Below are 13,109 nucleotides of genomic sequence, written 5' to 3'. Positions count from 1 at the left end.
GGTGAAACACCGGAAGACATACATTTGTGTAGCCGTACTTTGCGCGGGAAATGCCGAGGCCCGCGCATTGTGACCTTGCTGGATCAAGTGATAGCCTACTGTAGCCTATAATTTGTAAAAGTTCGCCATCTACTGTATGGCTTCTGACTAATACACACATTTTTAATTCAGACAGTCCTTTGATAAGTAAATCGTTTGTTATTTTAACACTTAAATAGGCTGTCAGTTGACAGTCACTGAGCCTTCCCCATTGTTATATTGAAAAAAGAAAAGAAAAAAAAAACTTAAGACAGCTTACTGGTTTTGTACACAAGTGTTTTAGTAGTTGCAGGGAACTTCTCCTGTTTTCCACTTGCATTAAGAATAGTTCCTAAAGCTTACCCAAAATAAGTGATTATATATCAATGAAATATAACTTACACACGACGTACAGTAGCAGGTGTTTTATCCCACGTCAAGATACAATTTAATCGATCTGCTCGTTACTCTCTGAGGTCTGGACTCGTTATATCGTCTATGAACTAGTCAGGTCTGAACAAAATGGCCGCCTTCTGCACGGGATAATGTGGTGTTTCAAAACTATCATCACAACATGTCACTTTTGAGACTGTGTGCCTATTCAGCGGGTTTATCTCGCAGTTTTGCGGTTGACAGGGCTGTACGATTTCTAAATGGCGATTATTGCCGCTTGTGTCTTAGAATACGGAGTAATGGAGAGAGACAAATTCAAGGTAATGAGAAAACTGTCTTATTGTCATGCTGTCATTTGTCTTGTCCTTCAAAGCACATTAAGTCAGTCATTTTACTAAACTGTAATTTCTTTAATATCAGGCGTATTTTACATTTACGTTAAAATGTCCTCTGCAAAAAGTCAAGTTGTTTACATCTCAGATGCTCATTAGTATCTCAATGTCAAGGAGGCTTTGACTTTTAACAAAGTCTGTCATAGTTCATAAAATGAGGTGATTTTGCAACGCGGTGCACATTTTTGGTCTTAATTTGGTCTTAAATGTAATCTAGATGTACAGTAATATTTCAGTATGGAGTCTTTGTTGCATTAGGTTTTATGTTCTGTGCTCCAGCACCAAAAAGCAAACGGTAGAGTTTGTAAACTTTTTATTTCACTGTTTTTCTCTGTCATTTCTCAGACAAAACATGGGCTACAGTTTACCAAAGACACTATTCAGCCATCCCTAAGAAGGAAGATAGGAAGAAAAGATTCTGGGAACAGTCTCAGTTGTTGGACGGTATGGTATATTTCCCCTTATGGTTATATCTAATGTTTATAATTGATTTACAGCTGTTGAATTAGCTTTGTTTTATACCAGAACAATTTAATTTTATATGATTTATTTTGTTGTATGATCTTTGGTAGGGTATTTTAAATAAAATGTTTATTTACATTTTTATTTCAAGACAGTTTTATCTGTATAGCTCTTTTCACAGTACTCATTGTTTCAGAACAGCTTTACATAAAATCATGAAGTTAATGTTTCTAATATCTTAATATCACCATGTCTTATAGTTGCATTTATGAGATTAGAGCTGGGCGACAATATAGTTTACATTTTGTAATTTAGTAATTTATAAACAATTGCTCAGCAGTGATATGCTATATAGTAGCCTATATATTGCTTTGCGTGAGTTTAATATACATTATGTATGCGGTTAAAGTTGGATGTACTATATATCCTACTTCAATTATATCACTGGGTGATAATATACTTTACATTTTGTGATGATATAGAAAATCACGCAGCCAAGATTTGCTATATAATATGTATTGCTTGTATGTGAGTCTACTGTATGTGTATATATAGAACACATACGTTTAGAATTTTTTATTCGATAAAAAGTCAAGCAGTTGAGAGAAATATAAAATATTAAAACTAAAATGTATTACTAAATATACAATAATAGCTATTAATTGTTACAGTATTTACAATAAACCTTCATGGGAAAATATTGAAGCTCTAATACATTCATTTTTACGTATAAGATTCATAATACTCATATGCACTTCATTTTTCTCTCTTTTTTTTCCACAGTTCTGGAGGCCAGAATCCAACAGCTCCAATCTGACGTCGTTGTAGACGTCAAACATTCAAAGGTGCAAATCATCAAAATGCAGCAGAGACTAAAGAAAACAGCACCTGGGAATAGTCAAAAGAACTTGCCAGGAGAAAAAGCAGAAACGCTTAAAAGTGGGCCAGCTGCTAAAAAGGGTGTAACTGAAAGTTTCAAAACTCACGCGAGTCGCTGGATGGAGAAACTCGTGCGTGAAAAGTGGATTAAACCCAAAAACCAAACTTCACCTAAAATGCACGACAAGCCAGTTCCGGGTAAAAGCAGCAAAGGGAGTTTGATGGTTCCTGGTACATCTTCAAAGACAATCACGACGGGCAAGAGAAGTATGACGAAAACTAAAGTAGAAGCCACTACGTCGTCTACCGCAACGTCCTCCAAAGGCAAAGAAAACGCTTTGCAAAAAAAGGCCAAACGGAAGGTTTTGAGAACCTCAGAAAGTTTAGCCGTCAGGTTTCCAGGATTGCAAAAGGTCTCCAGCAGTGACGTTTCTGCGACGTCTGCTGAAGAGAAACCAGGAGTGGTTACAGGTAATGAATTGGTTATGGAAGAGGAGCTGGATGTAGACCAGCAGAGCTTGACTTCTCCTGAAAGGCTTCTGGAGGATAAGGAAGGAAACCGCTATGGGGATCCTCAGCTCAGAATTCGCTGTTACTTGGAGGCGTGCGTGTTCATTGACGACGTTTCTCGAGCTCAGAATTATTTACTTTGTCATCACCGTCAGTTATCCAAACGCACGCATCTGTCTATCAGCACCTACAACATCATAATGAGGATGTGGGCCAAAAAAGTATGTATGCACATTTGCATCTCTCTTTCTACATATATATATATATATATATATATATATATACATATATATATATATATATATATATTGCTTGTTTTTTTCCCTTATTTTAAATGTATATCATTTTCCATTTTCATTTTTTTTAAATAAATGTTCAATATTTTGCTGATTCTTTTCTCTGTAGTCTTATATATTTTTAATAATTTTCCACAGCATTTAAAACAATTATTTTATTATTTTTCTGAATTGAAGTATTTAGCTGTTTTTTTCCCTTTAGTCTTTACATAAAAATAAAAAAAATCCCTTTTTAACAATATTTTTTCAGTATTTTGTGTGTTCCTACATTTTTATGATTTTCCATTTAATTTAAAAAACAACAACTTAATTTTTTTTAACTGTGCTTTGCAGGGTTCCATCAATCACATTCGTCGCTTGTTTGTTCTGATTGAAGAAGCAGGCCTGAAACCCAATGTCACGTCTTACTGTGCTGCTCTGGAGTGCATGGGCCGCATGTCTGCGTGTGAAAAATGGATCATTACCAGGTAACCACTTCCCAAAAGCTGAACTTCACTGTATTCCAATCACGACTATGTATAGGTTGATCTGACAGATGGTGCATTGCCAGTTTATCATCACACGAGTACTATCTTACGAAAGCATGATATGGTCATATTTTACTCCAAAATCAGAAGGGGGAAAAAAGATATGATGAGCAATGCAGAAAATGGTAGTGTGGTACTAAAACTCTATGCAATTTTTCCATTATGCAATTCAAGTTTTTATAGAAGTTAGGAAAGTATTTTAGAACATTTAGAAAGTATAACATAATCATGTCAAAAGTAACAATACAATGTTGAATTGATTGACAGTTCCAGACTGTGTCTCTAGATGTCAGTGTTGTAGTGTTCAAGAAGTCATGGATAACAAAGACCTCATTCTCTTTAGATTACCTATACGAATCCAAATTAAATTGATAAACATGCAAATTTGTAATGGCGCTCATATATATATGCCTTTTTTTTGTGTGTGTGTGTGAATACATCATCCATGAGCTGATTCATTCATCCATGGTACTATAGGATTATTCTGAGCCTGCCTTGACGAGGTCCAAAAATAGAAATTCAAATTGTGGTCATTCATCTAAAGAGCATTAACTCAGTGGACCGCCATTTTCTCTCTGGTCATCTATTTGTTTTGTGTGCTGCTCATCTCCTGGCAGAAGGATTTAGCGGAACATCTTCTCTTTTGCATTTATATGAGGAGCTCCTTGACAGAATGAGGCCAAATCAAAAACTGTTGTTTTGGCTTCCCCCCTCTATATTGTATATTATCATCACATATAGGTTTATTAATTAGGGCTGTCAATTTTGAATTTAGTATAATTGTTGACCTAAACATTTGTTTAGATTATTTTTATTAAATATTCAATGCTTGTCAGCCACAATTTCGTAGCAAGTGTCTTTGAAATGTTGTCTATATTTGCTTTTCTCAGAAAATATTGATAGAAATGCAGTTAATTGTGATCAATTTCACTCATTAATCAGAAATTAATGCGATTAGAAAGTCATTCTTCTAGAGCTGTACGATTAATCGTTAAAAGATCGCGATCTCGATTCAAACAACCACGCGATCTGATTCCTAAATAACAACGATTCGCCTGTATCTATTAAACCTTTGACAAAATCACACTGGAACATCCAAATCTGCGTTTGCGCTGCCGCTGATCCAGAGAGAGCAATTGTCATGTATAGGTATGAAACAGCTTTACTTTCGTTAAAGTAGTTTCGTTATTTCTATGTAACAAATATTCAAATTATCATAGAAGCACTGGGATAAAACTTTATAGTCCGGATACAAACACTGATGGCTACGGAAGCGATTAAAATAGTCAAATCACCCTTTGAAAGTATCTTGGCGCTTCAAATAACGATTGTATCGATTACATCATTACACCAGTAGGTGGCGACAAGTGACTGTTAAAAAATGCATAACCTTCATGAGAGTCGTTCAACAATGCTAATTTGTCCAGTGATGAAACAAGTGAAGTATTTATGAGTCATTGAATCATTCATTCAGACTGTTTATTTTTATTTTTTTTTATAATTCATTCAGATTAATTAAACATTTGAAATAGACTGCAACAATTAACATTTTGTCTGAACCTCGCGGGGAACGTGATTCTCAATTTATCCAGAATCGTGCAGCTCTACATTCTTCTATGGAACACAAATGAAGATATTTTGAAAAAAATTGTGTTTCAAAATATCTCAGATATTGCTTTGGACCCTATTGACTTTCCTTGTATGGACAAAAACAGCTTTCAAAATATTAGTGTAGTGTATATTTAGATTTATCTGTGAAATAATCACTTTAAGCCTCATGTTTGAGCTAATCTGCTAAACGTCTTAAAACAATCAGATTCACGTTGGTCCAAAATCCACCAGACAGTTTTTCCCTTTGCGCTCCATCTTTACACCACACTGTAACCGGTTTTGAGTTATCCAATTGATTGTATTAGGCTTCTGTGCGTCTGCGTATCTCCGCATTTATAAGTGCTAACGGTGACTGCTGAGGCAATATGGTGCCGCCCAGTGACAGAACAGAAGGACAGGTGCAGGGTGGCTTGTGGCAGCTGGCTGGGTGATCGATCACAGTGAGCTGATGGCAAACAGTTGTGCAGTGGAAATCTTCTTTCTACAAACCCCAGTGGAGCCTATTTTTTATCCATCTGTCACTCTTTGTTCTCCTCGCCACAGTTTCAATTTGTCTTTCAGCTCTCATGTGGCAGGGTTGTTGCATCCTTTCCTGCAATCCAAACTTGCCGACCTATTTACACATGAATGTGGTTTTCTTTCAAGTCACGATCCTGAGGATCAACCGTTCACACTGTCTTTTTGCGTGCAATGACACTGTAGTCAAAATCAGGTCATGCAAGCGCCATCGTGAAGTCAAGAGCTGTCAGTGTGGATGGAAAACTCAAAATTTTGACTTTTTGACCTTAAAAGGTGCATGAGAAGATACATGAGAAGAGGCATTTTATGCATTCACATATATGTCCAAAATCGCTGACTCGGTCACTATACAGTGAGTGACACGTAGTTTGCTGTATGAAATTTGGATGTAGTGCCACACAATATTGTGCACTTCATATGATGTTATAATTTAATAGTTATTGACGAATCACAAAAAAAATGTGTCTGTTCACAGTCACTGAGAGCATTTAAATTTGAATTCACACCACATATGGATATGTTTGGATTTGGTTTATAAACATTTGATTTATAAACATTCAACTTGTTGTGGCTGGAAATTATTTTAACATTATGGCTTATAACTGATAAATGGCAGATGTTAAAATTTTATACAATTTTGTCTAAATAATTTAAAAACAAAATGGTAAAACTGAAGTAATTTGTTTTAAATGCCACAAGTTAATTAAGGCATAATAATATAATGTAATATTTTATATATATATATATATACAGTGAGGAAAATAAGTATTTGAACACCCTGCTATTTTGCAAGTTCTCCCACTTGGAAATCATGGAGGGGTCTGAAATTGTCATCGTTGGTGCATGTCCACTGTGAGAGACATAAGACTTAGAGTTCTCAACGGGCCTGAAAATAACAACCCGACCCGACCCGGCCCGTGGCTTTTAAAGCCCGGACCCGATGTAACCCGACACATCAACATGAATTATCTGCCCGAACCCGGCCCGCGGCCCGACGCCGCGTCGGATTTTTTTTTTCTCATACACGTATTATCATGACCAGCAGACGGAAATTCAAATCAACCTTTAATGTTAACGCCTTTTAACAATACAAACAACTGAAACAATAAACTTTAAATATATAAATAGGCTGTAGTAGCGACGGTGAATTCACCTGAGGCAAGTTTACTTTTCACCAACTCCATCTTCTTCTCCAGGCTAAAGGCGTGCACGCAGCGGCGTCAGGTCTGCCCCCGCCCCTCTCCGTGATGCGCTTGCACGCAGCAGCCAGACTTTCTTTACGGTGAACAGCAGCGATGATTAATAAATGTTTTTTTTTTTTTCACTGACTGGAAAAGATTAAGCCCGAGGTCCGACCCGACCCGAGTCATTTGATTATATTTTCGACCCGAACCCGGCCCGAACCCGCGGGTCCCGTCGGGTTTGTCGGGCCGACCCGACCCGTTGAGAACTAGACTGAGATTTTTTTAACTATTTATTTGTATGATACAGCTGCAAATAAGTATTTGAACACCTGTCTATCAGCTAGAATTCTGACCCTCAAAGACCTGTTAGTCTGCCTTTAAAATGTCCACCTCCACTCCATTTATTATCCTAAATTAGATGCACCTGTTTGAGGTTGTTAGCTGCATAAAGACACCTGTCCACCCCATACAATCAGTAAGAATCCAACTACTAACATGGCCAAGACCAAAGAGCTGTCCAAAGACACTAGAGACAAAATTGTACACCTCCACAAGGCTGGAAAGGGCTACGGGGAAATTGCCAAGCAGCTTGGTGAAAAAAGGTCCACTGTTGGGGCAATCATTAGAAAATGGAAGAAGCTAAACATGACTGTCAGTCTCCCTCGGACTGGGGCTCCATGCAAGATCTCACCTCGTGGGGTCTCAATGATCCTAAGAAAGGTGAGAAATCAGCCCAGAACTACACGGGAGGAGCTGGTCAATGACCTGAAAAGAGCTGGGACCACCATTTCCAAGGTTACTGTTGGTAATACACTAAGACGTCATGGTTTGAAATCATGCATGGCACGGAAGGTTCCCCTGCTTAAACCACCACATGTCAAGGCCCGTCTTAAGTTTGCCAATGACCATTTGGATGATCCAGAGGAGTCATGGGAGAAAGTCATGTGGTCAGATGAGACCAAAATATAACTTTTTGGTCATAATTCCACTAAACGTGTTTGGAGGAAGAAGAATGATGAGTACCATCCCAAGAACACCATCCCTACTGTGAAGCATGGGGGTGGTAGCATCATGCTTTGGGGGTGTTTTTCTGCACATGGGACAGGGCGACTGCACTGTATTAAGGAGAGGATGACCGGGGCCATGTATTGCGAGATTTTGGGGAACAATCTCCTTCCCTCAGTTAGAGCATTGAAGATGGGTCGAGGCTGGGTCTTCCAACATGACAATGACCCGAAGCACACAGCCAGGATAACCAAGGAGTGGCTCTGTAAGAAGCATATCAAGGTTCTGGCGTGGCCTAGCCAGTCTCCAGACCTAAACCCAATAGAGAATCTTTGGAGGGACCTCAAACTCCGTGTTTCTCAGCGACAGCCCAGAAACCTGACTGATCTAGAGAAGATCTGTGTGGAGGAGTGGGCCAAAATCCCTCCTGCAGTGTGTGCAAACCTGGTGAAAAACTACAGGAAACGTTTGACCTCTGTAATTGCAAACAAAGGCTACTGTACCAAATATTAACATTGATTTTCTCAGGTGTTCAAATACTTATTTGCAGCTGTATCATACAAATAAATAGTTTAAAAAATCATACATTGTGATTTCTGGTTTTTTTTTTTTTTGATTATGTCTCTCACAGTGGACATGCACCTACGATGACAATTTCAGACCCCTCCATGATTTCTAAGTGGGAGAACTTGCAAAATAGCAGGGTGTTCAAATACTTATTTTCCTCACTGTATGTGTATATGTACCAGTGTTGTTAACTAAGACTAAAACTTTTTAAAATTCTTTAATTGAAAAAGGCTGAAATAAAACGAAAAATTAAGTTAAAAGTTGAAATACTAAAATTTCTAAAACTGAAATACAAATATACAGTATGTACGCTAAAAACAAATATACAATTTAAAAAAATACTAAACTAATAACGACAAAATCACATAAATTACAAAAACTTCAGAATATTAATAAATACTTTAATAATACTAAAATAATACTGTAATGTATTGAATGAAAATTGTTTATTCATTTTGAGATTTGCTAAAGATTACATTCAACAGTATTATTAGTGTTTTTAAAGATTAACTTTATTTATTTATGTGTGTGTATGTGCATATGTGTTTGTCAACCAATTAAATGGGACTGATATTTTGTGCACTTTTCAAAAAAAAAATTTTTATTTAACCCATTAACACACATTAGGAGCAGTGTGTAGTGAACACACACTGCAACCGTGGACACACACCCCCGGAGCAGTGGACAGCCATTCCCTGCGGCGCCAGGGGAGCGATTGGGGGTTGGGTGCCTTGCTCAAGGGCACCTCAGTCATTTCCTGCCGGTATTGAGAAAGAATCGAACCCATGACCTTTGAGTTAAGTCCAACTCTCTAACCATTAGGCCACAACTGCCCCTGTTGTGTATGCCGCTTACTCTAAAGTCGACTCTGCTCGCCAGCTTTGCAAAGACATTCGTTTGGCTAATGAAACGAAAGCGGCACGTTGAATTCTCCACAAAAATCCCAAGTAAAGTCAACTCTTACCCACCTCTATACTTATCAGCTTCCTTTGTCCTCTGCAGGAGATCAGGCATTTAAAAGAATGCGTCAGAATTACCGTGATAGAGTTATCCGCCTCTCCTAATTGCATTTGCATCAGCTGAGGGTTTAACATTTACTAGAGTATTGAATGCAACCCTCAGGAGGTAATGATGCGATTGTTGCTCTGTCACGCACAAGATGGAAAGGGTAAAGGAATGTCTTTCTCAAGGCCTCACGCGCCCTCGACGGCTTCATCTCTTTGCTGTGCGCCCACTAGAGGGCACTGATGACTCATCGTCGGTGTGTTTCACTCCCAAAGGAGCCTGTTGCTTTGGAAACTGCCTCTGCTTTCTCAGGCGAACCTTAGGAATAACCCGGTCTGTCCTGAAGCCTCATGGTAATGTAAAATACCTCAGCCGGATGCTGACCGTACCGAATAAATGTGATTAAACAACTAGTTTACAACTAGTACCACAGCTCTGTTGAATTCTTGATTTTGATTGGTTGATAAACATTATCCAACACCTTAGAAAGTCGAGTTGTTTGTTGAAGGCATTGCAGTTCTGTATAATGTGCATTTTGCACTAGTTACAGCAGCTTTTGCTGGTATTTAATTGTAAGCAGTGGAATGACGGTCAGATAGTTATCCACCAAACAATGACTAGTTGTTTTCAATAGCTGGAGATTTTAAGGTAAATTGAGAGTTTTACAGTGCTGAGAACATGCTGTGCTTAGCGCAGTAAACTTGCTCTAAAAAGTTAAAACGCTGCTGCTACAGCCATTAACTCTCCTCTAGTGTAATAGATTCACTGCATGAAACAATAGATTTCAAGACGTTTACTGACGACTTTAAATAGCCTGCTGTGATTTGACTTTAGTTCTTGGATTTAGTTCAAATCATTCTGTTCATACCTGAAATTGAACATCTTTGGCCATGTATTGGTGTGATTTTGTGTTACATTTCGAAGATGTTACATTTCGTTTGTTAAAGGGATAGTTCACCCAAAAATGAAAATTGTCTTTTACTCACCCTCATGGTTTTTCCCAAACCTGTATGAGTTTCTTTCTTCTGTTGAGCACAAAAGAAGATATTTTAAAGAATGCACCCATTGACTTCCATAATTATTATTTTTTCCTACTATAGAAGTCAGTGTGTGCTCTGAGAGCCCTGGTGATATTTTTAATAATATATTTAATTAATTATATTTTAATAATTGTAAGTTTATTTATATAGTTTAATTGTTCACAACCAACTAGTTCAGACAATTCAACGACTAGTCAATTTTGAAAATATGTACACTACTGTTTGAGATCTTTAAATATTTTAATAAATGTTTTTGAAAGAAATCTCTAATGCTGATCAAGCCTGCATTTATCTGAACAAAAATACAGTAAAACACTAATATTGTGAAATAATGTTACAGTTTTCTATTCTAATATATTTTAAAATTGTAATTTATTCCTGTGATGGCAAAGCTGAATTTTCACTATCATGTCTGCAGTCTTCAGTGTCACATGATCCTTCAGAAATCATTCGAATATGCGGATTTGCTGCTCAAGAAACATTTCTTATTGTTATCAATGCTGAATCCAGTATTCTTTGATCAATAAGAACAGCATTTTTTTTTTTTTTTAAAGGGCATCTATTATGCAAAATTCACTTTTACATGGTGTTTGAACATAAATGTGTGTTGGCAGTGTGTGTACACAACCACCCTATAATGATAAAAATCCACCAAGTGCTTTTTTTAAAAATCCCCATAAATCATAAGCACTGTCTCAGAATGAGCTGTTCTCAGATTCGGGGCAATGTGACGTCACTTTGCACAGGCCCCTCCCACGACTGTTGATTGACACTGCAGTTTGAGCATAGACCCGCCCTGAGTGAGCTGGACACAGAGTCTGCCATTGTTTCCACGCTGGAGCAACTGTAGACAAGAATGTCTCCTAAGCGATTGAGGTGTTTTGTTGTTGGATGTAAGAATGAACTTAGCAGTCTTCATTTACTCTGGTTGATACTCAAGGATGGATCTGTACTGTTCGTGATTCAGCTTACAGTCTCCGGAGCGACAGGCCTAACGTTACTGATCACGGCAAAAATGAAAGCGAGAGCGCGCACTTTATGACAGCTCATCCAGTCGTGGATATACAGTTTACCAGTTGATTAAGCACCCACTGAAAAGGTGTGTATTATATTTGTTTACTGTTAGTTCTAACGAGTGTTTTGTGTATTTCGCTGTGTATGTTGTTGATAATGAAAGGGAGAGAGAGAGAATTTATGGATAAGACTTAAATGCGCACTTACATACTGTGTTTATTCGGCTCTTACAGTGATTCTCTGGAGTAAAACTAAGGCTTCATCTTTTGTGTGAGGTACAATAAGCTTAATTGAACTCATCAGTATATTTTGGTCATCATTCGGACGGGGTCTGCTACAGCATGCTTGTATTAATAGTGGATAAAAGCAGATGACAAATAACCGTAATTAAACTAAACTATACCTGTTCTATCTCCATACAGCATAATATTCTCTGGCTCTGTGGGCATTATTGTCCAACTCTGAGTCGAAATGAACACCACTACTGAGAGTTTCTGTTTTGATATTATCAGATGAGATGCGCGAGCTCGTGAGGCTCCGCCCCCTGGGCCGGCAGCAGCAGTTAATTTGCATTTAAAGGGATACACACTAAAACGGCGCGTTTTTCTGAGCCCCCAAAAAAATGACAATTGAAACATGCTGTAAAAAATGATCTGTTGGGTATCTGGGGACATCAGAGACTTATTTTACATCTTGTGAAAAGGGGCATAATAGGTGCCCTTTAAATCTTACCCCAAACTTTTGGACAGTACTGTATATTCTGTGAAGTAGTTGCAAATTTGTTGACCACATTACACTTCCATATCACTTCACCACATGTTTTCCAGACTAGTAACTGTTTTGGGCAAGATTTCTAATCAATGGTGTATAAATAGTGTAATTAATTAACTTTGGTAATAATAGCTTTGCATCATGGCTGCACAGTAACATTAAGCGAGTATTAAATGTTCCTTGCCTATTTTCTCTGGCACTGACTCTCATTCTCATGCTTTGATTAGTATTCTGTCCACGACAGGAACATAGCTTTACATCAACAGTGAGCAGTCCAGCTGCGTGGAGCTCTGACTTTATTCACACTTTTTCTGTTCGAATAAACACGGCTTTGTAATTCTTGGGACATATGGCAGTGGCCTATCTAACACCCATTACTTGAGGGAGCGGAACGTTCTGTTCGAAGGCAGTCCGTGTCAATGCAAATATTTGACATTCCGCTCCGACACCCCGCCAGTCTCGGCGCTATGAGCACAGGTGCTGCGGCCGTGGAAGTTTTCTCATTATAAGGCCTTTCCCTTCCACCTTTGGATTATCAAGGTGTATTTTAGGTATTTTTGAGAGCAAATGGCTTCATCTGTGAGATAAATTCACAGTTGAAATGAACGAGACTTGAGATTTTGACATCGAAGGTCATGTTAACCTGGTATAGGAAAGTAACTGCGAAAAAAAAATTCTAGTTCAAATTCTTTTTATTGTATTCATCTCTCTTCTGGTCCACACAGGTGCCTGCAACAGATGGAGGTGGACGGCATGTCCATGGATGATGTGTTCAGCCAGTGTGTGTTTAAGAAGGATGAGAGAGAAATGGTCCTGAGGGCCGTCCAATTGGTGCAACCTGAATACCAACCTCTTGTGTCCAAAGATCAGCCTGTCTGTTCCCTGTCATTGGTGAAACAATTTTATGCTGAGGTAC

The 13,109-nt window shown here is 38.1% G+C and overlaps 2 protein-coding genes across 5 annotated transcripts in view; one reads left to right on the top strand and one right to left on the bottom strand.

Annotated features, from left to right (window-relative positions):
• The window catches only part of fgf22 (fibroblast growth factor 22), a 30,857-nt gene extending 30,366 nt beyond the window's left edge, over positions 1-491 (bottom strand). Inside the window, exon 1 of one of the 3 annotated variants that reach the window (XM_084416522.1) lies at positions 421-491. The gene's annotated coding sequence lies outside the window, so the exon portion shown is untranslated. Of the gene's footprint in view, positions 1-298 lie in introns of all 3 variants that reach the window. The other 2 variants (XM_084416523.1, XM_084416524.1) reach the window with 2 other exon arrangements.
• A 7-nt stretch (positions 492-498) lies between these two features.
• polrmt (polymerase (RNA) mitochondrial (DNA directed)) overlaps positions 499-13,109 on the top strand; it is a 54,017-nt gene continuing 41,406 nt past the window's right edge. Inside the window, exons 1-5 of one of the 2 annotated variants that reach the window (XR_014628258.1) lie at positions 499-731; positions 1,149-1,247; positions 2,049-2,875; positions 3,284-3,417; positions 12,919-13,105. Coding sequence is in view for 1 of the 2 variants with exons in the window: in XM_084416509.1 (XP_084272635.1) it covers positions 593-731; positions 1,149-1,247; positions 2,049-2,875; positions 3,284-3,417; positions 12,919-13,105 (1,386 nt within the window). In the remaining variant the exon portion in view is untranslated. The remainder of the gene's footprint in view (positions 732-1,148; positions 1,248-2,048; positions 2,876-3,283; positions 3,418-12,918; positions 13,106-13,109) is intronic. The other variant, XM_084416509.1, reaches the window with a different exon arrangement.

The sequence above is a fragment of the Rutilus rutilus genome (assembly GCF_951802725.1).
Source record: "Rutilus rutilus genome assembly, chromosome: 8".
Classification (NCBI taxonomy): domain Eukaryota; kingdom Metazoa; phylum Chordata; class Actinopteri; order Cypriniformes; family Leuciscidae; genus Rutilus; species Rutilus rutilus.
The sequence above is the reverse complement of the archived record's forward strand: the minus strand, read 5'-3'. Positions and strand labels throughout refer to the sequence as shown.